The sequence below is a fragment of the Macrotis lagotis genome, chromosome 3 (assembly GCF_037893015.1).
Source record: "Macrotis lagotis isolate mMagLag1 chromosome 3, bilby.v1.9.chrom.fasta, whole genome shotgun sequence".
Classification (NCBI taxonomy): domain Eukaryota; kingdom Metazoa; phylum Chordata; class Mammalia; order Peramelemorphia; family Peramelidae; genus Macrotis; species Macrotis lagotis.
In genome coordinates, this window is record NC_133660.1 from 283,741,718 (window position 1) to 283,766,651 (window position 24,934).

At 61.8% G+C, this 24,934-nt stretch overlaps 6 protein-coding genes across 7 annotated transcripts; 3 read left to right on the plus strand and 3 right to left on the minus strand.

The window, feature by feature from the left end:
• The first annotated feature begins 396 nt into the window (after positions 1-396).
• Positions 397-1,928, plus strand: ZNHIT2 (zinc finger HIT-type containing 2). Its single transcript, XM_074231113.1, has one exon. The coding sequence runs from the start codon at positions 467-469 to the stop codon at positions 1,595-1,597; it is 1,131 nt and encodes a 376-aa protein (XP_074087214.1). The 5' UTR covers positions 397-466; the 3' UTR covers positions 1,598-1,928.
• TM7SF2 (transmembrane 7 superfamily member 2) lies at positions 1,685-5,864 on the minus strand. The gene is made up of 10 exons (XM_074231112.1): positions 5,782-5,864; positions 5,280-5,476; positions 5,147-5,201; positions 4,532-4,726; positions 4,314-4,417; positions 3,274-3,396; positions 2,876-3,044; positions 2,554-2,634; positions 2,343-2,465; positions 1,685-2,124 (listed from the first exon to the last, which is right to left on the minus strand). The coding sequence occupies exons 1-10, from the start codon at positions 5,840-5,842 to the stop codon at positions 1,964-1,966; spliced, it is 1,269 nt and encodes a 422-aa protein (XP_074087213.1). The 5' UTR covers positions 5,843-5,864; the 3' UTR covers positions 1,685-1,963.
• A 2,135-nt stretch (positions 5,865-7,999) lies between these two features.
• On the minus strand, positions 8,000-12,226 carry VPS51 (VPS51 subunit of GARP complex). Its single transcript, XM_074231114.1, has 10 exons — positions 11,941-12,226; positions 11,738-11,867; positions 11,504-11,650; positions 11,152-11,371; positions 10,360-11,077; positions 9,910-10,125; positions 9,206-9,424; positions 8,770-8,891; positions 8,594-8,681; positions 8,000-8,338 (listed from the first exon to the last, which is right to left on the minus strand). Exons 1-10 carry the CDS (start codon positions 12,136-12,138, stop codon positions 8,078-8,080), a joined length of 2,319 nt encoding a protein of 772 aa, XP_074087215.1. The 5' UTR covers positions 12,139-12,226; the 3' UTR covers positions 8,000-8,077.
• A 346-nt stretch (positions 12,227-12,572) lies between these two features.
• TMEM262 (transmembrane protein 262) lies at positions 12,573-16,606 on the plus strand. Its single transcript, XM_074231117.1, has 3 exons — positions 12,573-16,165; positions 16,251-16,350; positions 16,442-16,606. The coding sequence occupies exons 1-3, from the start codon at positions 15,992-15,994 to the stop codon at positions 16,516-16,518; spliced, it is 351 nt and encodes a 116-aa protein (XP_074087218.1). The 5' UTR covers positions 12,573-15,991; the 3' UTR covers positions 16,519-16,606.
• ZFPL1 (zinc finger protein like 1) lies at positions 16,579-19,255 on the minus strand. Of its 2 annotated transcripts, XM_074231116.1 has the most exons (8): positions 19,151-19,255; positions 18,825-18,944; positions 18,617-18,728; positions 18,040-18,233; positions 17,892-17,961; positions 17,655-17,798; positions 17,268-17,391; positions 16,579-17,098 (listed from the first exon to the last, which is right to left on the minus strand). In XM_074231116.1, the coding sequence occupies exons 2-8, from the start codon at positions 18,924-18,926 to the stop codon at positions 16,912-16,914; spliced, it is 933 nt and encodes a 310-aa protein (XP_074087217.1). In that variant the 5' UTR covers positions 18,927-18,944; positions 19,151-19,255; the 3' UTR covers positions 16,579-16,911. The 2 variants fall into 2 exon arrangements, with proteins under 2 accessions (XP_074087217.1, XP_074087216.1); XM_074231115.1 differs by having other exon boundaries at positions 18,825-19,191.
• On the plus strand, positions 18,925-24,763 carry CDCA5 (cell division cycle associated 5). Its single transcript, XM_074231651.1, has 6 exons — positions 18,925-19,293; positions 19,344-19,616; positions 20,086-20,151; positions 20,538-20,594; positions 21,728-22,186; positions 24,334-24,763. Exons 1-6 carry the CDS (start codon positions 18,925-18,927, stop codon positions 24,412-24,414), a joined length of 1,305 nt encoding a protein of 434 aa, XP_074087752.1. The 3' UTR covers positions 24,415-24,763.
• The last annotated feature ends 171 nt before the right edge of the window (positions 24,764-24,934 follow it).

Genomic DNA, 24,934 nt, shown 5'->3' on the forward strand with positions numbered 1-24,934 from the left:
ATCAAGAAAGCTCAGCCAGGTGGCGCAGTGGATAGAGAAGCGCGCCTGGAGTCAGGAGGACCCGAGTTCAAATGCGACCTCAGACACTTGATAATTGCCTGGCTGTGTGGCTGTGTGGCCTTGAACGAGTCAGGAGACCCAAGAAAGCTAGGTGTGAGCCAGCGAGCCGGGTCCCGCTGCCCCCCGCCTTGGCCGCCCCCCAGGGCGCTCGTCCGGCCTCGGATGGATGCCCTTCCTAACCGTCGCCAGCCGCCCAGGACCACGGCCCCGTGCCCGGCTGCTCCCGACCCCGCCGGCACGGAGCGCGGCTGCGCGGGCACCCGCACGGCGGGGGGAGGGGCCCGGGATTCCGGCCCCGCCCACCGCGCCGCGGCAGCCAATCGCAGCGCGCCGGAAGCGCGGGGGCAGGGACTTCCGCGCCAGAGCCAGGCCGCGGTCGCGGGGCCGGCAGCGGGGCCGCGTCGTCATGGAGCCCGCGGGGCCCTGTGGCCTGTGCCCGGCCGGCGAGGCCAGGCCGGCGCGCTACACCTGCCCGCGCTGCAACGTGCCCTACTGCTCGCTGCCCTGCTACCGGGCGCACGGCGCCTGCGCCGAGGCCTTCTACCGGGACCAGGTGCTGGGCGAGCTCCGCGGCCGCACCGCCTCGCCCAGCCGCCTGGCGGGCGCCCTGCGCCGGCTGCGGCGGCAGCGCGAGGCCGAGGCCGAGGCGCCGGAGGAGCGCCCGGGCCTGGGAGGCCTGTGGGACAGGCTGCGGCCCGCCGAGCGGGCGGCCTTCGAGCGCCTCCTGAGCCGGGGCGAGGCCGGCCGCCTGCTGCCGCCCTGGCGGCCCTGGTGGTGGCGCGGCGGGGCGCGCGCGCCGCTGCTGCAGGAGCTGCGCCTGCGCGAGGACGCCGAGCCCGGCCCCGCCCCCCCGGAGCCCGAGCCCGCGGCCGCGGCCCCGCCCGTGCCCGCGCACATCCCCGCCCTGGAGCGGCTGGGCGGGCGCGCGCCCTCGCCCCTGCTGCGCTTCCAGCTGCCCAACGTGCTCTTCGCCTACGCGCACGCGCAGGGCCTGTACCACGGCGGCCTGGACGACGACCCCGCGCTGCTGCCGGACCTGTGCGCCACCGTGCTGGGCGTGGCCGGCGCGCTGGGCGCCCGCCAGACCTTCCGCTCCACGCGCGAGGCGCTGCACGCCGCGGCCCACGCGCTGAGAGCCGGCGCGCACCCGCCCGGGCCGCTGGGCGCCCGCGGCGCCATGCGCGAGGCCGCGCGCCTCCTGCTGGGCGAGAGCGCGCAGCCCGGCCTGCAGAAGCGCCACGTCCTGGCGGCGCTGGCACACCTGGCGCGCGCCTTCGGCCGTGCGCGCCCCCTCGTGCCCGCGGGCCCGCCGCGGGAGCGCCTGCACCGCGCGCGCAAGAAGTGCCAGTACCTGCTGTCCTGGACCAACGAGCACGAGGACGCGCTGACCGCGCTGGGCCTGGACTGCGCCCGCGAGTACCGCGCCGAGGAGGACGAGGCCGGCCAGGTGGAGGCCCTGAGCGGCGAGCTGCGGCGCCTGTGGGGGGGGGGCCCGCGCCCCCCGCCGCCCAGGCCCCTGATCCAGGAGCTGGCCTGAGGGCGGCGGCCCACCCCCTCCCGAATAAAGCACCTGCAGACCCCGGCCCTGTGTGTGTGTGTGCGCGCGCGACGGTGCAGAAGGACCACCGGGCAGCAGACCAGAGTCCGGGATCAGAATTGTATTCGGGCCCCCAGCGGCCCCGCCCTCATCCTCCTGGGGGGAGCCGGAGAGGCGCCCACCTCATTCCCCAGAGGAGGAGACTGAGGTCCACGGTGGGCAGCTGGTAGCCCAAGGGTTAGACTGGCGTCGGGGGGGGGGGGGTCTCCTAGGATGGGTGGGGCAAGGTCTAGGGGAGGCTTTCTTCCACATGATTGGAGCCCCTCCTTTTCTCATACTGGCCACTCTCGGGGTAGGCGGGCTGGTTCAGTAGACGTAGGGGATGATGCGGTAAGGCACCCTGGAGCAGTATTCACGCCAGGCCAGGCCGTACTTCTGGAGACACTGGCGCTCATCGCGATCCTCCCGGTGCACCAGCAAGACGGTAAAGTAAAAAACGTAGAAATAGGGAAGCAGGTGCTTCACCCCTGCGGGAGGGGGGTCAGCTTCAGCTTCTGTCCAGGCCCCTTCCCCAAAGGTGGATCGCCTCCAGTTCCCACCCCTGCCCCCAATTCCTCTGTTGCCATCTGGAATCAAGACCTGGGGTTTCTTCCTTACACTCACAACAGGGCCAACCCTGGGTCTGGCACGATGCTGTACACCCACCCTGTCTTTCAGCTGCCAAACCTTATCATGGCCGACTCACCGCAGGGCAGGGACCAGGCCAGAGCCATGATGAGGTCTCCGAGGTAGTTGGGGTGACGGACCATACCCCACCACCCTGATACCAGTAGGCGCCGCCCGGTAGCTGTGGGAATGGTCTCAAGACCTGCAGTAGATGATGGGAACCAAGAATCAGATAGGCAGAAGTCCAGATTGTCCTGGCACCCTCCTCGTGTCCTTGGGTCCCAGCTCACCTGCCACACTGGGATCAGAAGGGTTCCTCCGGAAGGTGTTTTTCTGAGTATTGGCCCCACGGAAGATATAGTAGCCAATCGCTGTGGGAGAGAGAAAGGTCAGATTTGAACAGGTCTGAGTGTTCCACTGAGCACTCCCAATTAGACTATGGCATGTCCGGGTTGGAAGAAGTCCTAGATGTTTCCAACCTCTTTATCATATAGCTGAGGAAAGCAGAGACCCAGAGAGAAGTCAGTCACTAGATGGAGGCTCTACGGGTAGTAGAATTGGGATTAGCATTGAGGTCTCCCAATTTCCTTAGCCCCTTCTCCATTGACTAACCAAATAGCAGACAAATGGCCCCAGCTACAGGCAATTCCAAAGACTGGGGATGATTCAGAAGGAACTGAGCTTGAAGACTGTAGATGAAGGGGACCCAGGCCAGGTCCCCAAAAGCCAGCATGAAGCCAAAACCGTCATGGATGATGTCCATGGTGGTAAGAATTGCCTCCTGTTGGGAATAATCATCAGAGCCTGAGAGAGCAATTCCCCTTCTCTGCCTCCCCCACCACGTATCCTATATCTCCTGTTCTAACCCGTACTCCCCAAGAGCTGTCTCCTCCCCACCTCCTAGAGTTATGAGAACTCCATGTGATGTTGGTTCTGTCATTTCTGCCCTAGACTCCCTACCTTTAGGCTTCAGAATGCTGAACCCTAAAAAAGGCCCATCTCCATCATACCTCATTCCAGAGAGCATCTACCACATAAAGAAGCTGAAAGCCATTGACCAGCCCCATGGCCAAGGAAGGGCAACCCCCCTGGTGTTCAGCCTCCCGCAACAGCAGAGCCAGGTTGATCAGGGCCTAAGCAGAAAAGAAGGTTCACCTTGGGTTGGAGCTGTCCCTGCCCTAGTCAGCCCCCTCTACTGGAGTTAGCTCGCACTTCTTTGGACCCCAAGAACCTGCTTGGAACATCCTCAACCCAAGGGCATCAGGAAAGGATCTTAAGTTCAAATCCAGCCTCTTAAAACCCTGGGCAAGTCACTCAACCACTCAAGCCTCAGTTGCAAAATGGGGATAATGACAGCACCCACCAGCCAGAGTTGTGAGGATTAAATAAGAGAATATGTAAAGTGCTTAGCACAGAACTGGGGCAAAATAGGTCTATGTACATCTTAGCTAGGATTATTCATTTGTTAACAGAGTGAGGCCCTGGTCCCAAGCTAAGCCACTTTTCTCAGGCTTTTCATCTCCCCCCCCCCATCTCATCTCTGTTCTACTTTCCTCCCACACAAATCCAGTCCCGACAGGATGGAACATAGGACTTTCCCAATTCAGAGGCCGATAAATTGGACAATTTAGGGTAAAGGGTGTGTAGCAGGAATTTCTGTGATTGAGTTTGCAATCCCTAAGAATGACTGCGAGTGGAAATGTGGCATCCAATAGCTTTTCAGTTGGGTCTGACCCTTGTGAGCCCATCTGGGGTTCTCTTGGCAGAGATCCTGGACTGGTTTGCCATGTCCTTCCCCAGCTATTTTGCAGATGAAACCGAGACAAAGCCGGTAGAGTGTCCTGACTGAGGTCGCCCAGCTCTAATTATCGGAGGTCTGATCTGAACCCTTCCTGATTAATCCGCTGCAGCACCACCTAATAAAAATCACTCAGCCATCTGATAGCCCAAGTTTAATTTGCATGTTTTTTTTAAAGCCTTTGACCTCAGTGTTAGTTGAGGCATCCTGGCCAGGTTTCTGCTCAGCCCCTAGCTTGGAGCTAGGCCTTACCCAACCGATCATTCCTGGGCGAAGCTCACAAAAATACTTGAGATCAAAAAATCCAAATCGGGGGTTCAGTTCTCGGCCAAGGAAGAAGTCATAGATGACGTTCCCTGGAACGGGAAGGCAGGTAGCGGCGAGGTGTTTGCTGTCACCTGACCCAGCCCCCACTGAAAGTCTTGCTCAGTCTCAGTCCTCCATCTGCCTGGAAGTCACCTGGGTCTCACCTGAATTCCCCCCAGGGGCGAGGGCTGAGGGGGGCACCGTGAAGGACTTGAGGTAGAGGAGGAGGCTGAGGATGAAAGCTATAGCGGTGGCTGCTGAAGCCAATGGCAGGAGCAGCTCTGAGAGGTTCCCGAGGGGCAGACCACCTGCTAGCCCCAGCCCCACCAACAAAGCTGTCAGCCCCAAGCACTGGAAGCCTGGAAAAGAAAGTTTGGGTGCTCTGTCCCCGGAGGACGACCTATCCCATTCGGAAAGCCCGCGTCCAGCCCCCAGGAAACACAACTCCCCACTCCCAAATCCGGGGCCCGGCATCAGGCACGGCGGAAGTCCCTAGGACCTGCCTCTCCACTGTTCTGGGGGCCTAGGCAGGGTACCTAAGGTTGAATGAGCAGCACAATGCGTGGGGGGGGGGGCTCAGACACAGAAGCCAAACCTATCCGGGCAGTGCTGGCACCACCCATGCTGGGATTCGGGCCACTTTCCAAAGCTTTTTTCTCTCCGGGTCTGGCTCTGGGAGTCAGCGGGGGCAGAGGAGGCTAGGCTTGTATCCCCCCCCCCAACCCCTGCCCCTAGTCTGGGGGGCCAGGCCTAGGTGAGGCGAGGAAGTAGATGGGCACCATTGATTGGGTACTTCAGGCAGCTCTTGTCCCTCAGCATCATGCCCTCGGACACCTGCAGAGGACAGAAGGGGTCCTGAGCCCCGGCCCCCCAGCGCCTCCCCGCCCGCCCAGCCGGCCTCTCCCCCCTCACCTTGCCCAGGGGCAGCAGGTAGAGGCCGGCCTGCAGCCCCAGCCAGAGCAGCAGCAGCAGCGCCGCCCGCGGGCTCCAGAGGGCAGAGACGGGGGGCAGCTCGGGGGGCGGGCGGAGGAGGCTGCAGGGGCCCGACTGGCAGGTGAGCAGCAGGTGCAGCAGCGAGGCGGGCAGCAGCAGCAGGAGCAAGGCCGTCCCTGCGGCGAGAGGCAGCTGCCGCCCGGGCCCGGTCCCCCCAGCCCGGCCCCCCACCGAGATCGGCCCCCCAGCCCGGACCCCCCCGAGATCGGTCCCCCAGCCCGGACCCCCCCGAGATCGGTCCCCCGGCCCGGACCCCCCGAGATCGGTTCCCCAGCCAGGACCCCCCCGAGATCGGCCCTCCCAGCCCGGAGCCCCCCAGATCGGCCCCCCCAGCCTGGAGCCCCCCGAGCCCCCCCAGCCTGGAGCCCCCCAGATCGGCCCGCTCCGCGCGGCCCCCCAGACTCGGCTCCGCGACATGTACCGAGGGGCCCCCCGAACTCGAGCTCGCTGGGGCGGGGGGGCGCCGGCTGCGGCTGGGCCATGGCTCCGGTTCTGCCGGGGGGAGGGGGCGCCGGGAGGAGGGCCCGGGCGGGGGGCGGGGCCGGCCCATCTGCCCGAGCCCGGCCTCCAATCGTCGGCGCCCGCTCGGCCGTCAGCCAATCAGAGCCCGCGGGGCGGGGCGGGCCGGTCGGCGCAGGCCGGCCCCGCCCCTCGGCCCAGCAGCTGTCCAGCTCGGCCTGGGCCGGGGCGGGGAGGGGCTGGGCTCCGCCGAGCGCCTTGACCCCCGCCCCCCGCCCTCGGAGGCTCCGCGGCCCCGAGACCCCCCGGGAAGCCCCGGCTCCTCTCCCCGCTCCTGGGCCGGGGGCCGCCCCTGCGGGCCCGAAGGCCCTCCAAGGGCGGCCCGGGCGGCCCCGGGGTCCCCAGCCCCGGGGCCCCTCGGCAGCTCCGGGGAGGCGCCAGGCCCCCCGTGCCCGCCCGGGACAGGAGGCTCCGTGAAGAGCCCGCGGCAGCTCCGCGGCCCGTGCCTCAGCCCCGGCCTCCTGCGCCCGCCACGCTCTCCGGCCCGGCCCGGGCCCTCGCCGTGTCCCGCGAGGCCTTGGCCGAGGGTGAACAGGCCTCAAGGCCAGCCACGGCCATGGCGAATTCTTGAACTTGAAAAGGCCCCGAGCCACGACCAAGGCGGAGCAGGCTGGTGCGGGGCCCCGGGCCGGCGTGCCTCTGCCTCCCCGCACCACGGGGGTGGGTCGGCTCCGCTGCCCCGGCTCATTGCGGCCTCCGGCGGCCACCCAGAACACCAGAGCGCCGTGGGCCGCACGTGGTGGAGACGGGCCCTTTCCAGGGAGGCTGACACTGACCTTGCAGAGCCAGCTCAGGGGCTGGGGGGCGGGGGGTTGGACCGACCACCAGACTGAAGGTCTACGGGCCGATCTGCTGACCTCGGCGCTCTATGCCCGTGAGACCTGGCCATTCTACCAGTGCCGGGGCAGGGAACCGGAGCGCTTCCATTTACATTGGCTGTGGAAGATTCGGAAGATGAGCCGGCAGCAGATACCGGACACCGAGGTCCTTTCCCCAGGGAAAGCGCCTAGCATGCCAGCATTACTGTAGAGAGGGCAGCTACCTTGGTCTGGCCACGTTAGAACGCCAGTCACATGCTCGCCGACAAAACACAGGGTCCGAAGACCCCTGAAGGTCTCACCGAAGGACTTTAGAATTGATTGTACAGTGTGGATGCCCAGCATGGTGTGCCCTCATCAGAGAGGGGGGCTGTGCTCCATGAAGATGGTAGAATAGAAGCAGCTCAGAGGATGACCCACCCCGAGTGCTCCCACGGGCTAGTTGTGCCCGCCCTGACCGAGCCTGCCCAGCTTGTCTCGGACACTGTACCTCAGCTCTAAGAGCGCCAGGACCCTCACCACCCATGAGTTACCTTGCGTGTTTCCTCCCCATCAGCTCATGAGTTCCTTTCTGTACCGGCCCCCGCACAGCAGGGGCCCCAGTCCTTCATGAATTTCACTGATTAAAATGACTAATACCAAATTCACGAGGTCCGGCTACTTCCCAGACTAGCATTTCCATAACACTTTCAGGCTTCCGAAGCACTCTCCTCATATGGCTCTTAAGACAAAAGGGCTCTGGGGGGCAGCTAGGTGGTGGAGTGAGTGGATAGAGCACCAGCCCTGGAGTTCACAGACAATTAATAATCACTTAGCTCAGTGACCTTGGGCAAGTCCCTTAACCCCACTGCCTCAAATAAAAAAAATTTTAAAAAGCACTCTAGGGTTCATATCATAGCTCTGGCACTGGCAAGGTAACCCTGGGGAAGTCGTGTACCTTGCCCTTGGTGGGACCTAGATGGACTGTTGCACAGGAGGAGCTTAAGAAAGGCCTGTCAACTTGCCAGGGGCCCATTCTGAGCATCATCCCCAACACGGTTTCAGTCCCGGCTCTAACCAACCCAACCCGCCCCGCGCCCCCCTCCCTCCCCCCCCCCCCGTCCAAACTAGGAATGGCAAAATCCACATGAGTTTGCTCCCTTTTCTCCGCTGAGGACACCACCGACGAGAAGAGAAAGTACAGAGGATGGAAACTGAACAAGAGCCCAAGACCCCCAAGGTGCCAGGATTATGCCTTGGTGGGGAGGCTGGACCTTCTGCTTCTCCCCACTGCCTCAAAGGAGGACATCCAAGGAGAACCACTGGAGAAGACCATTTTTAATTGATGGAGGGAAGGTGGGAATGGTTGGGCCAGGTTGTGGGCATCGGGGAAGCCTGTTGCTAGCCCCGCTCGCAGATGACTTCCACCACACTGGGCTCCATGGGCACAGGATCGAGGCAGCGCAGGGCAGCGGAGGCCACCACCTCATCCAGCAGCAGGTGGACAAGCTCTTCATCTGCCACGAAGCGCCACAGGTAAAGCTGGAGAAAATGGCAGTCCACCTGGACCTGCTGGAGGCCATAGCGGCCAAAGGTGCGCAGTCGGACACATTCCAACAGAGTCTTCAGACTGATCTTGATGATGCCCGTGAGGACAGACACCTATAGGGGCAGGGGCAGGTCAGTGGGGACACCTGAAAGGGCAGGGGCAGGAGAGTGTGGACATCAGTAGGGGCAGGAGCAGGTCAGTGTGGATACCGGGAGGGGGAGGGGAGGGGGAGGTGGGCATGACAGAATTGACCCAAACAGGCCCAACTATGAAGCAGAGGATTCTCTAGGTTGATCTTAGAGGTCATGGAGGGTAGGAAGGTGGGAAGAGAGTGGGAGGGCGGAGGCAGGGGAGTGGTCTTCTCAGACCTTGTTGAACTCCACTGGGCTGAAGACATCAATGCGCTCCGAGAACAGCTTCTGAATATTGCTCAGGAGATTGGTGTCCATGGGGGCACTGGACAGGGAAGGCAGGAGGAGTCAACCCCAGGGGCTCCAGGCCTCCAGCTCCGCCCCCCGCCAGCCCCCACCACACCAGACCTTACCTGGGGGTGTAGCTGGGAGCATAGCGGCCCTGTTGGCGGGAGCTGCTGTACACAGAGAAGGTCCTCTTGCTGGAGTCACTGCTCTGAGCTTTGCGGACACCTTCCTCATACAGGAGCCCCACCTGTCAGGACACGCTGGGCTGGCTGGGGCTGGACAGGTCCCGGGGACCAGAGCAGGCCTTCCCACCCCCCAGGCAGCACCAGCTTGTCTGTCAGGGGAATGGGCAAGAGGGTTACTTCCTCAAGATCCTCCACGGAGCAGGAGCCCGGGCAGGTGAGGCACAGATCAGGTAGAGATGCTGCCACTGAATGATGGGGGAGCAGAGTCTGCACCCCTACCCCCACCCCAGGCAGCCTCAGGGTCTTCTGGGAATCTCAATGTTGACACTCTCAGGGTCTCACCATCCCTGTGGGCCATCCCCCTCAGCCCCAGCACCTGCACATCGATGGCGGTCGTGTCCTCCACCACACGCTTCATGACGGCCCGCACGTTGCGGGGTTCCAACGTGGTGAGCCAGTCGCGGGTCTCCACACTCTTCCGGAGCATCTGGGACACCACCAGCCCCTGCACCTTCACATAGTGGGTCAGCAGCCTCCGGGCTGTCTCTCTCGCCTCTGCACACAGGGTGCTCACTGGAGTCACGGGGGAATGGTCCTGGGAAAGAGACATGGAGCAGGGAAAGGGGGCCCATCAGAATACCCCAAGAGAGAGGCATGTGGCAAGGTGGAGGAGTGCAGGAGCCCACTGGGCCTCTGGAGTCAAAATCTGTGTTCCAATTCTGACTTCTCCACTAGCTACTATAATCATGTGGTCATGGGAAGTTCCCTAAGCTGTCCAGGTCCCAGTTTCCCCTGCCCTTAAATGAGGGGACTGCACCTGATGACCTCCAATGTCCAATCACCAAACTGAAAGATATGGCCCCCACCCTCACCCATCACATGGAGGTGGAGCAAGAGATCAAGGCAGAGCCATCCATCCCAAGGACCCAGACTGAAATGCTGGCTCCGGCATCCCCTGGGAAGTGCCTTCTCCTCAGCCTCAGTTTCCTCCATCATCAAAGGAGCCAACAAGCTCTGATCCTCATCCTAGGGCAGTGGCCATGGAACAAGTCAGAGCTGAAGGGCTTTCTGGGTCATCACCTGTCCCAGAAACTGCTCATCAGTGAGGGTGAGGATGTAGGAGATGGTGGAGGTCTCGTAGTCCAGGCAGAGGCGGGACAGCAGCAGGAGCAGGGCCGGGGGTGTGGCCCCCCCCTTCTCACCAGGGCTGTCGCAGAAGCCTCGGGCAGTCTGACACATGGAGCGGATGAAGCCCACGATGAGGCCCTCGCGAACACCCTGGCTGCAGAACTCACCCTGGAATGAGACGCGGGAGATGGTCAGTGGGTCACCTAACAGGAGCAAGGGGCAAAACCAGAGGCACAAGCAGCCCGAGACGCTCTCCCTGATGCCTTCTCCAGAGGCATCCTGGTGCAGTGGTCTGTGTCCCCAGGTCCTCTGGCTGGCCCACCCACCCAACCCACACCTTCTGAAACGACTTCCGTGGAGGCTCATCCCTCCCCTAGGAACCAGAGTGGGGCTACCCCTCACCCTGAAATAGGCCTTGTTGGAGAATGACACGTCCTTGGCAGTGAAGAGGTGCACGGCAGCCAGGGAGGCCTTGATGTGGCCCAGGATGGCCCCGGATACCGAGGCCAGGAGCTCCCCCAGACCCGGACCCTCCTTGCCTGCCAGCCGGGGGGCAGCCAGGGCCTGTCGCACATCCGTCAAGCAGCCCGAGAAGGCGGCACACAGGCCCCGGAGGTGTTGGCCCAGCCGCTCCCGGGCCGCCTGCTCCACAATCTCGGTGGCCCCCTCCGTCAGCCCCGCCGCGGGCAGCATGGTGCCCGGGGCCCGCAGGCGCCGGTGAAAACGATCCAGGGCCCGAACGAGGAGCGAGTTGTCCCCGCTCCCCTGCTCTTGCGCCAGCCGTCTCTCCACCAGAGCAAAGTAGCGGCCGCCCAGCTCCCGCGTAAAGGCCACCAGCTTCTCCGCACCCACCGGACCCTGGGCAGAGAAGAGCTCCTGGTAGGATGCCACCACCTGGCACAGTCCGCTCACAAAGCCGCTGCCACCGTGATCGGTGAATTCCAGTACGTCGGGGGCCGGAGGTGAGGGGCCCAGCTCGGCCTCTAGGCCGGACAGCTCCCCCTCCAGGCGACCCCGGGCGTGTGCCAGAAACTCATCACACAGCTCCTCCGCCGGCTCCCCCAGGGCCAGCAGCAGCTCCACGCACTCGGCCAACTCCGGGGCCCCGGCCCCACCGTCCCTGCGGAGGGAGATGGAAGTGAAGGGGGGGTGGGGAACAAAACCCGGTGGGGAACGGGGCGGGGCGCGGGCTACCTGAACTTATGGCGCAGCTGCTGTGCCAAGCGGGCGGTGATGAGCTGGCAGTCGTCCTGGATGGCCCGGAAGGAGGGCATGTGCTGGTACTGCTGCAGGACCGCCCGGGCTCGGCCCTGGTACCGCACCGCCTGCCCGTAGGCCCCCAGCTCCACGCACTTGGTGAGGCGTGAAGGCAGCTCAAAAAGGAACTGAAGCTTCCTCAGCAGAGCGTGGACACCTGGAGGACAGGGACGGGGCCTGGAAGAAGGGGGGCCCGCAGGGGAGGGTGGGGGGGGGTCTGGAGGAGAGCGTCAGGGGGCATCTGGAGGGGAAGGCCGGGGGTCTGGGGGGGGGGGCCCCGGGGGCAGACCTGCCAGCTTGGTGATGCGCTCGTGGCGGTCCTGGAGGGTGGCGCTGATGCGGGCGCTGAAGTCCGTGATGACGGCCATAGTGGTGGACAGGCGGTCCATCTCGTCCTCCATCTTCCGGAAGTCGTTCTTCATCTTGCGGATGGTGTCTGGGGGGGGGAGAGCCTCCTCAGTGGCGGGGCCCGGGGCCCGCCAGGGTCACTAGACGCGGCGCGGGGGCGCGCGCGGGGCCTGACCCGTGGCGCAGATGAACTTGTTGTAGTTCTCGTACACCAGGGTCTGCATGTCGCTGTCCAGCGCGCGGATCTGCCGCACCATGTCCGTCTCGCTGTCCATCAGCTGGGCCAGGGGGCACTCCTTCCTCAGCTGCGGGACAGGGGGCGGGGGTCAGCCCGGGGCGGGGGTCACGCCCCCCCCCCCGCGGGGCCGCCCCGCCCACCTTGTCCAGGAACACTTCCGGGTCGAAGTGCGTGCCATTGAGGTCCGTGGGGTCCCGCGGGTCGGGGGTGGCCCCGGGGGCCGCGGCCTCGGCCTCGGGGAGGCCGTAGTACAGCTTCAGCATCCCGTGCGCCTTGCGCCGCCGCTCGGGGGCCTCGGGCTCCTCCGGGGACGCCCCCGACCCCGCCGCGGCCTCCATCCCGCCCCCCGGCGCCGCCAGCCGGCCCCACCGACACCCAACCGGTCACTTCCGGCGGCGGGGGGGGGAGGGGGGGAACCGGGCCGTCTGGGAAAGCGTCCCGCCGGAAGCCGCACGCGCGTGACGATGGTTCCGGCGTTCCCGGCGGCGCGCAGGCGCAAAGCGAGGCTGGCGGAGGGCCCGCCCCTGGGCGGGAGCAGCGGGCGGAGCCCGGCCCGAGCGCAGAGCCGGAAGTCCCCGAGGCCTCGCCTCTCCGGCTTCCGGCCCGGCCCTGACTGCCTCAGTTTCCTCAGCTGTACCTCGGCGATGAGGTGACAGCCTCAGCGTCTCCAGCCGCCCTGGGGGGGCTGGACCTCGCCCCCACCCCCTCCCCAAGCCAGGCTAGACCCGGCCCCCGCCGCCCAGACGGGCCTGGACACAGGACAGGACAGGACAGCGGGGCGGCCCCGCCGCCCGGCCCCCGGCTGCCGGCTCCTTGGGGGGCCTCCCCCCAGCTCCAGGGGGGCCCGGCTGGAGGGCCTCTGGAGCCCCCACACACACACACACACAAACATGGACACACGCATTCTGACACACAGACACATGTCCCCACACACACATGGATTCTCACATACACACACACACACACACACACATACACACAGACGTTCCCCTACAGACGTGGACATTCTGACACACACACTGACACATGTCCCCCACACATGGATTCTTACACATACACACTGACATGTGTCCCCCACACGTATTCACACACATACATAGACACATGTCCCCACACACACACATGGATTCTCACACACACACACAGACGTTCCCCTACAGACGTGGACACACACATTCTGACACAGACACACGTCCCCCACACACATGGATTCTCACACACGTTCCCCCAGACATACACATTGTGACACACACACAGACACATGTCCCCACATACACATGGACTCTCACATACACACACACACAGACATTCCCCCTACAGATGTGGACACACACATTGTGACACAGACACATGTCCCCACACACACATGGATCCTCACACATACACACACACAGACGTGGACACACACACAGACACACGTCTCCCACACACATGGATTCTCACACATGTTCCCCCAGACATACACATTGTGACACACACACACAGACACATGTCCCCACACGCACACACACAGACATTCCCCCTACAGACGTGGACACACACATTGTGACACACACACAGACACATGTCCCCACACACACATGGATCCTCACACACACACGTTTTCCCTACAGATGTGGACACGCATTCTGACACAGACACATGTCCCCCACACACACATGGATTCTCACACACACACACACAGACGTTCCCCCTACAGACGTGGACACACACATACGCAGATACATGTCCCCCACATACATGGATCCCCCCACACACACACTGACACGTGTCCCCCACACACACACATGGATTCTCACACACACAGAGCCCCCTACAGACGTGGACACACACATTCTGACACAGACACATGTCCCCACACACACATGGATTTTCACACACACACACACTGACACATGTCCCCACACAAATGTATTCTCACACACACACAGATGTTCCCCCTGTAGACATGGACACGCATTCTGACACTCATACACACAGACATGTGTCCCCCCACACATGGATTCTCACACACACACACACTGACACATGTCCCCCCACATGTATTCACGCACACATACATAGACACATGTCCTTGCACACACACATGGATTCTCACACACACACAGATGTTCCCCCTACAGACACGGACACACATTCTGACACACACATACACACAGACATGTGTCCCCCACACATGGATTCTCACACACATTCCCCCAGACACACACATTCTGACACACACACTGACATGTGTTCCCCCCACATGGATTCTCACATATGTTCCCCCCAGACACACACACAGATACATGTCCCCCACACACTCACACCCTTGACACAGGCTCCCCTAGACGCACCTGCACACACACCGACACACTCCCCTCATAGACACACATAAACACATTCCCGGACCCCTGTATCCACACTCACACATCCCCCACAGACACACATGTTCACACTCTTGACACACGTTCCCCCCCCACACACACACACAGGACACTCTAGACAGGCCCTTGCTCCATCGCCACAGGGGTCGTGGTCTCAGGGGTCTGCCCTGAGGGTTCCGGATGAAACGGGTGATCTGTGTGGGGGAGGCCGGGTCAGACCCAAAGCCCCCTCCTTGCCCCAGCGCTTCCGGCTGAAGATGAGCTTAGCCGGGCTCGGGAAACCCTGAGATGGAGGGAAGGGCAGGGTCCTTGCCCCTGCTCTGACTCCTTCATTTGATGATCACAATGCCACGACCCAGGTTTGGGGGGCTTGACTTCAAACCCCCTGAGCCATCGCACAAGTTGCTAATGCAACCCGTGTCCACAGAAGGAAGGTGGCCGGTATCTTCCTCCCTTCCCCGAGGCTCCCTCACCTGGGCCCCAGCCAGACCCCTCCCCACCCCCTAGAGGCTCCCGAGAACTCCCCAGGGGTTGGATGAAGCTGCCATGCCCCTGTCTCGGCCAAGAGCAGAAAGCATCTCACCCTGACCCCCAGCCTCTCCTAGCTTCTCCCGGGAGTGGGGAAGGGGCTACCTCCTGCTAGCATCAGATGCTGGCTTTGCTGGGTGGAGGTCCGGTGTGAGGCTCTGTGACCAGTCATGCAGGACCATGAGAGTCTGAGACAAGGAGAAATAACGAACAACCCCCACCTCGCCCCCCACTCTGGGGGATTTAGCACGCTGCCCACAAGGACACTAGTTGGGTGACCAGGAGACAGGTCGCTAAAAGGCCGTGACCTGGGGGTGTCAGAGGGGAGTGGGATGGGGGGCCTCGATGGGCTGAGGGATGCAGAGGCCGGCTTGGGCTGGATGTGCATCGGGCCAGGCCCCTCGGAGACGAGGTATCGAAGCGCCGGACCAGATGGCCACCAAAGTCTTCGCCTGCCCCCTGAAGGCAGGGGACGAGGAGGGGGATAGTGTGATAGATGACCCAGGCGGCTACGAGGGGTGTGTGTGGCAGGTGGACATTTGGGGGATCGACTCAGGGTGCCTCCACTCTGGGGTCATCTTCCCCATAGATTGCCGTGACCTCAGGCCTTGTTAGGGCTTAGCGATGTCCCCAGGGGAGAGGACGGGGCCAAGGGAGAGACCACATGATCCTTGTTTGAGAAGCTGCAGGGGAAGCACATGGGCTTGGGGGAGCTGGCCTTAGGTGCCCCCCCCAGCTCTGACTCGTCTATAAAAAGCCCCAAAAGTCAGTGGCTTCCCAAATCCCCTTTAAACTGCTCCACTCGGGACCCTCCCCAACCTAGCCTCAGCCCTCTTCCATCTCAGGCCCACCCCAGGGACTGACTCTCTTCTGCTCCTGGGGCCCGCCCTCTGTCACCTCTCCCTTTGAAGGCCCCTCCTCCAGACCCCCACTTCCCCGCCTCTTGCAGGGTGGCCCCAGCAGGTTCCTGGGTCACTCCCCCCCACCCCAGCCTCCCTACAACCTCCATAAAGACAAGGACAGAGTTGTGCTCAGCCTGGCGCTTCCAGCCCCCCTCAGGGCCTTAATGTGTTGACTCCCAGGGCCAGGACCCTTGCCCGCCTCTAGTGCCAGGCACTGCCCCTTGCTGTCCACAGGGCAGTCTTTTCAGAGAGGCAGCGGGCAAAGGATCCTGTCTCTATGGTTCTTCCCAATTCTCTCTTGGTTCTAGATCCTTCCAGGCATTCTGGGCCCACTGTTCTTCCTCACGTTCTAGAATGGGTTGCCCCAGTACAGAGTCTGATCTGGCTCTGCCACCATGCGCTGGCGTGACAGGATCACAGTCCTCTTCTTTCCACCAGGCGTGGTGCTGACGCTGGCGGCACTGGTGCTCCTAATCCTACACGTGAGCATCTTTGCCAGTGACGTACACAACTTCTGCATCACCCGCAACTTCAATTACATGAGCTTCCACAGCACCATCATCCTGCTGGTGAGTGAGGGGGGGACGCAGGGGGCCGAGGCCGGGGAGAGCGGGGCACCAGTGGGGAGCCCTTTCCATGGTTTGGGGGCTCCAGTTCTCGCAGGTGATGAGCATCTGGTGGGCTTCCCTGGGATCACTCTTCGCGGAGTTGATTGAGGACAAGACTATGAGGTGTTTTGCCCTGACTGTCCTAAGTAAGAGTGGGGAGTCTGAAGGGGGGCAGTGGAAAGGGGGCTGGGGGGAGGGGAAGGACTGGATCGTTTCCAACCCCTTTCTCCCCTGCAGTGCTCAACACAGCCATGTTCATCAACCGCCTGACCTTGGAGTTCCTCACCATCAAATACAGGGAAGAGAAACACTGAGAGGCTGGCGAGGGGGTGGGCTCAAGCCTCAGGGGAAGGAAAGGCTGAGCAAGGTTCAGCTTAAATAAAGTCTGTCCTTTATTTTCAACGCCACAGCTTTTCCTGAGGGAGAGGGAGTGTGGAGAGGAAAGATAGGAGTGGGCTGGTGCTCTGGGGACACCTGAAGAAAAGCAGGTCAGGGGACAGAACTCAGGCCTGAGGGACCCCTAGGCCCTCAGCAGCAGCAGCCAACAGGCCCCTAGTTCCTCCTGTTAAAGGGGCTTTAGTGTCTCAAGAGATTGGAGAGAGAGAGTGGGCCAGGGAGCCAGCACCCCCTGCCCCACCCTGATCACGGCTCTCCTCCCAGCTGGGTGGGCTCCCACCAGAGGTGAGGAAGGCAGCGTGGGCTGGGACTCAGGCTGGGCCCACACGGATGTGAGGGTTCATGAGAGGGTCTAGGTTAGGGTCGCTGTCAGCCGCAGCCCGGCCCAGGCGGGACATGATAACCAGGAGGGCCAGGAAACCCAGGGCTCCCAGCAGAAACAGCAGTCCTGCCCTCTGCAGCATGGATAAGGGCCGCTTTCGGGACCCTGCCCGGCTCCTGAGGGAGAGAAGCAGAATCAGGAGCTACCCTCCTGATGGTCGAGCCCCACCCTGTGTGACTGGGAACCCTTCCAGCCCACCTTCTCCTCTTCCTTCCTCCCTTATATCATTCTACTGGATCCTGATCCATCTGCACCCCCCACCACCCAGGTTTATTCCCTCTCTACCTAAGCAGCTGGGCTAACCAGCCCAGGGCAGGTCTCCGGCGGTACTTGTCATCATCACAGTCGCCGTGGGGACCAGGGGCCCGACCACCCTCGCGGGTGTCGTATACTTTTCGAGGAGCGGAAGCTACAGATGAGAACCAGAGGAGCATGTGAGCGGACCTCCCCTATGGCTACTCCCCCATTCTTTCCTTTCCTGGCATCAAGTCAGCAATCACCTCCAGCTCCATCTGGACCAAGGGGTAGGAAGTGTGTTCGGGCCTGGCCTTCTTCTTCCCACAGCCCCATCCCAATCAGTGGCTGGTTATAAGGGAGATGTGTCAGGGAGCCCACGTTCTTTCCGGCCCTCGTTTTGGGACAAACCGGTCATTTTCTGCCCCCAGGCCTCACCTGACAAGGGCTCGGGGCCGCCCATGTGGATGATGGCGTGCTGCTCCGGCCGGCCAGGGGAAGGAGGAGGCCGAGAGGGCGTACCATAGAACGCTGGAGTGTCTGAGGAAGGAGTTTGCTCTTCTAGTCCCGAGGGGCTACTTGCTGAAGGCAGGAGAACGCCCATGAGGAAGGGAAGAAAATACACTTGGGGGGGGTCTGTCTGGGAGTGGGACTAGGAGCGGCAATGTCACTCACTATTGAAGCTGGACCAATCAGAGAAGCCAGAAGTCTCCAGCGCCTCAGGGCTTGGGGTCACTTCATCAATCTGGAGAGAGACCAAAGACCGCTAAGCACCGGAGGGTGGCCATCCCCCCAGCACCCCCAAGCCCTTCCCAAGTCTCACCAGGGGTAGGCCCAGGCCAGCTCGGGCCCAGTTGACAGTCGCGAGCTTCTCCCGCAAGGCGGTGGCCACGGGGCCCGCGAGGTTGGCAGGGGGAAAGACGGGGCCGCTACAGCTGGGGCACTGGTAGCCGGCGGGGGCCGTGTTACGAGGCAGCTGCGCAGCTCGTTCGTTAAGGCATGACCAGTGGAAGAGATCTTGCGGGCGGAGAGGGCGAGGAAAAGGGAAGAGGAGCCCGTTGCAGGTCTCTTTAGGAGGCCTCACCCTTTCCCGCTTCCCGCGTATCTCCCCAGACTGATCTCCGCATCTTTCCTAAGTCTAGCCCAGAGCGAGAGCGGCCCACCCCCGGCCTGACCGCCTGGACTTCTCGGGCTGAGCTAAATAGCCGAGGAGAGGCTCGCGGCAGCCGTTACCCACGTCATCTTTGAGCCCTCCTGGAGCTCCATCCGTGAGGTCCCTGAGCCTCTGGGGGGGCCGCAGCCCCGGCTCCGGGCTCCGGGGGCGTCCCGAGGCACCGGCTCGGCGGGCGCGAGAACCCCTCCCGGGCCTCCGGAGGTCCAGGCCGGGCCCCGGGCCTCACCGTAGCAGACCAGGCGCGCGGTCTCCCGGGCGGCCAGGAGGCTGTCGCAGAGCCGGCAGTTGGGGTTGTAGTCGCTGTCCTGGAGCCACTGCAGGTACGACTGGACGATGCACTGCGGGGGAGGGGGCGTCAGCGGGAGGGGGCCCCGGGCCGCCGCCCCCCGGCCCCGCCCCGGCCCGCCCCGCCCCCCGCCCCGCCCCGCGCCCACCTTGGCGTGGTTGGCCACCAGGCAGTGCTCGCACACGTTGACCCGGTGCTCGAAGCAGAAGAGGTTGGTCACCTTCCTCTTGGGGCACTTGCACAGCCCCATGGTCTCCCGGGGGGCGCCCTGGCCGGGGAGGGGGAGGGTCACCCGGGAGTGGCGCCCCGCCCCGCCCGAGGCCCCGCCCCTTCGCAGCCCCCGTGCCCCCTCCCGCCCTCCGACACCGCAGTCGGCCCCCGGGCCCGCGCGAGGGCAGGGGGCTGCCCCGGAGGCCCCCGCACGAGGGCTCGGGGAGCGGGACGGGCCGCGCTCGCCGGGAGCCGCCGCCTCACCCCTCCGGAGCTTCCTGGGGACTCTTTTGGCTGCCACGTCTCTTCCGGGTGCGGCGCACGGTGATGACGCCGCCGCCGCGCGCCTGCGCGCTGAGGGCAGGCGGGCCCGAGGCCGGGCCCCGCCCCTTCGGGCCGCGGCTTCCGTGGCGTCACTTCCGGCTTGGCGGGGTTTTCGAACGTTCCCGCGGCCCAGGGCGGTTCTCCGGCGGCTCGGGAGCGCCTCGAGATGTCGGCCAGACGGAGCCGGAGCCGCGGCGGCCCCGGGGCGGCGGGGGAGCGGGGCGGCGGCGGCGGGCGCTCGGGGGAGCGGGGTGGGGGCGCGCGGGGGAGGGGCGCGGGGGAGGGGCGGGGCGGCGCTGCCCCACGGGCCTCATGCCCCCTCTCTGCAGACCCCGCGCCCCCGGCCCCCGGCCCGGCCCCGCTGCGGAGGTCTCTGCGGAAATCCGGGCCCGAAGCCCCCGCCCAGGTGAGCCCCCGCCCCGCCCCCACGGTCCCCCTTCCAGCGCCCCCACCCCGGCCCGGCCCCCCAGCTGCTGGTTTGTTTTGTTTCCCCGATCACGTGCTCCCGGAGTGTGACGTCATGGCCGGGGAGCCCCTCTGCGCGTTTCTGGGCTTAGAGGGAAAGAAAGAAAGCAGCCCCCCGAAGAGGAGTTTTCGGGAAACGACCCTGAAGGATGTTGGGTTTTGTGTTCTCCTGCAGCCCGCACCGGAAGGCCCCTGGCGGGTCTGCCAGGCAGAGCCTTCCGCCCTCACCCAGCAGAGCCCACTCCTCTTGTGTGTTGTCTAGGTGTCCACCCCTCGAGTCCAGAGGACTCTCACCCTGAAGAAGATCGTGCCCCGGACCTCACAGGTGAACTCCACTTCCTCCCTCCCTCGCCTGTTCCCTCAGCCTCCCCTCTGCTTCCAGAACCCACCCCTGTTTTTCTTCCCCTTAGGCTGCCCCTCTTATAACCAGGAAGCTCGTCGTCACCATGAAGAAGCTGACGATGGGGACCACAGAGGTGAGCCCTCGGCGCTGCCCTGGTCACCCCTTCACGGCCCTGCTCTCGGCCCCCCTCGCCACCTTCTTCTCTGTTCCCCTCCACCGTGACGACTGGCAGTTGAGTTCCTCGAGTGCAGCCTCGGGTATTCCCCAGCCATGCGACCCTGGGCCAGTCACTTCTCCTTCCTCTGCCTCAAGATCCTGCTGGAAAAGCATTTTGCAAACCTTGGCTGTTAGGTTCTAGGTGCTAGCAGGATCCAAAGGCCAGAGGAGAGATGCGCTCTTTATCATACAAGCTTCCATTTTGTCAGAGTTCTGTCCTCTGCATGCTGTTTCTCCCACAGCCCTCAAAGGGGACTCTGAGGCCACTCTCAGCCCCTCACCTTTTGTCACGTTTTGTTACAGGCCCCCACTTTCCCAGACAGCAAGTCTACAGCCAAGAGTGCATCCCCATCTTCAGAGGTGAGTGGGGGGGAGAGAAACTGGGAAAAGGAGTTGTACCCCACAGTCCTCTTTTTCTTACATCTCAAAGTCCCCAAGACAAGCTTTAGACGTCTCTGAAGACATGACTAAGCTGGACTCTAATCTACTCCCAGGCCTACCTTCCTATACATTCTCTCATTTTGGGGTACCTGCTCTCTCCTATTCTCCAAGGCCTCTTCCAGTAAGCCTCTGGCATCTGTTCAGTCCAGCCTTCACGTGAGGCCTTTTCACATTTGGCCTGACCGCTTCCATCCTGTCCACTAGCTAGACTGAAAACCACACAAAAAGCCAAGTACTCTGCCAGATGATTTAGTCAAGGAAAGATTTGTGGAGCTCTCCCCGGGGTGCTTCTCCCACTGAGCATCCAGTCAGTTGGCAAAGGGAAAGTGACCAGGAGAGCTTTGGGGTGTGGGGGCATTGCCAAGAGGCAGAGGGCCGTTGAGCTGGCCTAGGCCTTGCATGGAAGGAGGGACTATTGGCAGGCCAAGGGCAGGAACCAGAGAGGGGCCTGTCCAGTTTGTCCCCCTGGAGGGAAGCAGTAGGAAACAATAGGCAGGTGTCCATTATTCAGGGCAGGAGGAAAGGCTCCTTATCTGAGCCCTACCTCTGTCGTCCTTGGGGAGACCAGTCACGCCACGCATGTTGTTTGTCCTCTCCTGGCTTTCCAGTTTTTTGACACTTGACTGCTCCCTCTTCTCTGGTCACACCCTGTCTCCAGATTCCCCACCTTTCCTTGCCCAGGCTCTCCTCACTTCTGCCTCTCAGCCTCATCCCCCCACAAGAGGCCTTTTCCAGGATCCCCAATGCTAGTGCCCCCACCCCCACCCCAGGATGGCTTTGTTTCTACTCTGACCATGGGGAGGGAGATATTTGACAAGGTTTAGACATGTGGCAGGTTCGGCACCAGGAGCACCTCCAAGCAAATGGGCACATTTGGTGATGGGTCATCTCTTCATGTTTGGTCACAGAAACCATAGGGGAATGGCCATGCACAAGGATAGGGAGTGACTGAGCAGTGGGTAGGATAGTGAGGAACTGGTAACGTCATTGGAGCCTACAGTCTCCTCCCATGCTTTTCTTTCCTTTCCTTTTTTTCTGACTTCTTCCTACAGATCCCACTTGTGGAGAAGGAGAACTCTCCTCCTGTACGGGAAAACCCCCCCATCGATAAAAGCAGCCCCCCTCTCACTGCAGGTCCATCCCTGGAAGTGACCACCACAGTGCTAGACTGTTTGACCCCTAATGCTGTCACCAGACCAGATCTCATGGATGCCAGAGATCTAGAGATGTCCAGGAAAGTCCGGCGGTCTTACAGCCGCCTTGATGACCTAGGCTTGGGCTCCGGCTCCGGCTCCGGCTCCACCTCCACACCAAACTACTGCCGCCGTTCCTTCTTTGGTTTTGAAAGGCTCTTGGGTGAGGACCTGGAGAATGTCTCCCCTGTCGTGGGGAAGGAGGCAAAAAGGCAAGCCATCACCCCAACTGCCGAGTCCTGGAGGCCAGACTCCACCCTCCCTGGCATCACCATGACCAAAGAAAAGCGTCGGAAGAGGAAGGTGCCCGAAATCTTGGTGAGCACTGCCCCCCCCCCCCCCAGGAAGCTGGGTGGACTGGCCCCTGCCTGGCTAGGAAGCAGAGCCCTTCCCATCTCCCCAGGCTGTCCATGAGGCGGCTACTCTCAAGCAGCTCTGATTGCCCTGAGATGCTCCTTCCATGCAGCTGCTCCTCCTTCCTTCTGGAGCCAAGTCCAGTCTACAAGACGGACACCTGGAGCTGGCTCCCAGACCCCCCCCCCCTCTGCTCTAGGTCAGTCCTCCTGGCTGGTGTTTCCATTCTTTTCATCTTCCCAAATATCCTTCTGAAGGTAGAATCCCTTGGGCTGGAGTCCTTAGAGGGTGGGCTGTGACGTGGGCCATCAGCTCTTTCTCATTCTGGATTGTGAACCTCCGTGTCAGCTTAGATCCCATTGGCACCCTGGCAGCCCCATCTCCCACTGACCCTGAACTCTTGGTTCCCCTGGCCCCAGCTCAGGGACCCCCAACAAAGGAGTCATGTTGCTTTAGGTAAACTTAATCTCATCAGCCTGTTCAAGCCTGATGTCCGTCACATTAGCACTCACTCTTGCTATCCTTTCTTGACTCTGCCTGCGTCCAAATTGACAAGAATGTTCTTGGGCACTCGTGGTCCTGAGGTTGGCTAGCAGTGACCCTTGGGTCAGGGTCCACCCACCTGCATTGTCCAGGCCACCCCAGAGACCTTTCTGATTGTTCTTCTCGATCTTGAGATTCTACATCTCAGTCATTTACCTGATTGACTGGCCTGGCCTTCTGTCAAGGGCAGAGGTTGGTTTGGTGTGACTTTGGGCTCTTGGCCATTTTCCCGAATGTTCACAATAACAGGTTCTAGGATTTTGCCTGGAAACAGGCCTGGCTGGATGTGGTTTGACATAGAAAAAGCAACATGACCAGTCCTGGGCAATCTGCCACCGGATGTGTCATTCTCTGCCTCTACCTAGAGGAAGAGAGGTGTCTTTCATCTCATCCCAGCTCAGAACCCCATCATCTCCAGACCTTCCAGCCCCTCAGTCTCCTCTAGTTGGGGGGGGGGTCCCCTTCTCATTTCTCCAGGCATCTGAGCTTCCTATTACCATAAACTAGTCTTGTTCTGACTCTCCCTTCTTCGTGGAGACCAGCCTCCCTCTCTCTATTACTATCGGACCATCTACCCTAAGCCATCTTTCTTTTTTTTTCTTTTTTTTTTTTTTTATTAAGTGGCTTGCCCAAGGCCACACAGCTAGGTCAACATTAAACATCAGGTACTTCTGACTCCAGAGCCGGTGCTCTATCTACTGAGCCACCTAGCCATCTTTCTATCCCTTCCCTCGTTGGACCTGCCTCACTTGTCCTGAGATCTAGCTCTTCACATAGGAGGCTGCTGCTGTGCCTGAATAGTTTCTCCTCCCTCACCTACTTCCCATCCCCTTCCTGTCCATGTCTTTTTGAAACCTCGGGCAGCCAGTGAGCCCTAGTTCACTTCCTCCTCATGGATCCGTGTGACATCCAGCCTTGCTTTGGATGATTCCCACACCTCTTGGACTGACTGCCCTGGGGGACTCTCCTCAGAAGGATGACTCAGCTCCTCATCCACTTCAGAGGTTCCGGGTTCCAATCTTAGCAACCACTTGTCTGCCTGGGCCTCAGGGTCCTATGGGTCTATCTCGTGAACACCATCCCCTCTGAAGCTTGGGCTTTCTCACCAGCCACCAGGAAAGCTCTTGGAGGAGCCTCGAGCAGACCTTGTGCCGTTTGTACTGTTTCTGCTGTCCCTGCCAACAGATTGCAGAGCCCTGGCACTCTTTCATTTCCTCCCGCCCTTGACCCTCCCCTGAACACTCCCACCTCCCAGATCTCCAGCCCTTTGCCTCCCTCATTGGCTAGTCATGTTCCACAGCATCTCATTGACCCCCTTCTCACCGTGTGCATGGCATCCAGAAGCTGAGATCCCCCTCCTTGTGAGTGGGATCCTCTGAGAATTAGAATTAGACACCCCTTTTCTCATTTGAATTCACCCTCTGAAGTGGTTGAGGCCCTGGGCAACCACTCCAGCTTGGGGGTGGAGGGAGCTACAAGGCCCAGCCTGGGATTGGAGGGAATTGGGTTGGGTAGCTCAGTCGGGTGTCCCCCTTCCCTGCTCACCCTCCTCTTTTCTTTCCCTGCAGAAATCGGAGCTGGATGAGTGGGCTGCAGCCATGAATGCCCAGTTTGAGGATGCTGAGAAGTTTGATCTCCTGGTGGAATGAGGTGGACAAGGAGATGGACTGGACTCTCCCCCCTGTATATAGTGTTGGTCCTTTCTTCAATCCTCCCAGGAACCTTGACCTCTATCATTGGCTTCCCCCTTTGTCCCAGTGGGGATAGACCCCTTTGGAGGGGGGCTAACACTGACCCTTTGGGCTACTTTGGGGTCCCTCTGCCCCTTGGACTTTCATTGGACTGCCAAGGATGGGAGCCTCCATGAGGACCACCCAACCATTAGCTAAGACAGCACTTGGGTTTGTCCCACTGTGTTTGGAAGACAATGTTTTGAGGCCCCCATTTCCTCCTTCCCAGATTTTAACCAGGAATAATAAAAGTAGCAGTTGTCAAACATGCAAGTGATAGGAAGTAGGCTGTGGGGAAAGAGCTCCCATCCCCAGCTCGTCCTGCTCCCCCCACATACACCCCACCCCTGGCAGGGTCTCTTCAGCCTTCCTTTCTTTACAGTCCCCCCCCCAACTTTTCCTGGGGTGGGGAAGACCTTGCCATTGGGCAGCTGATGAG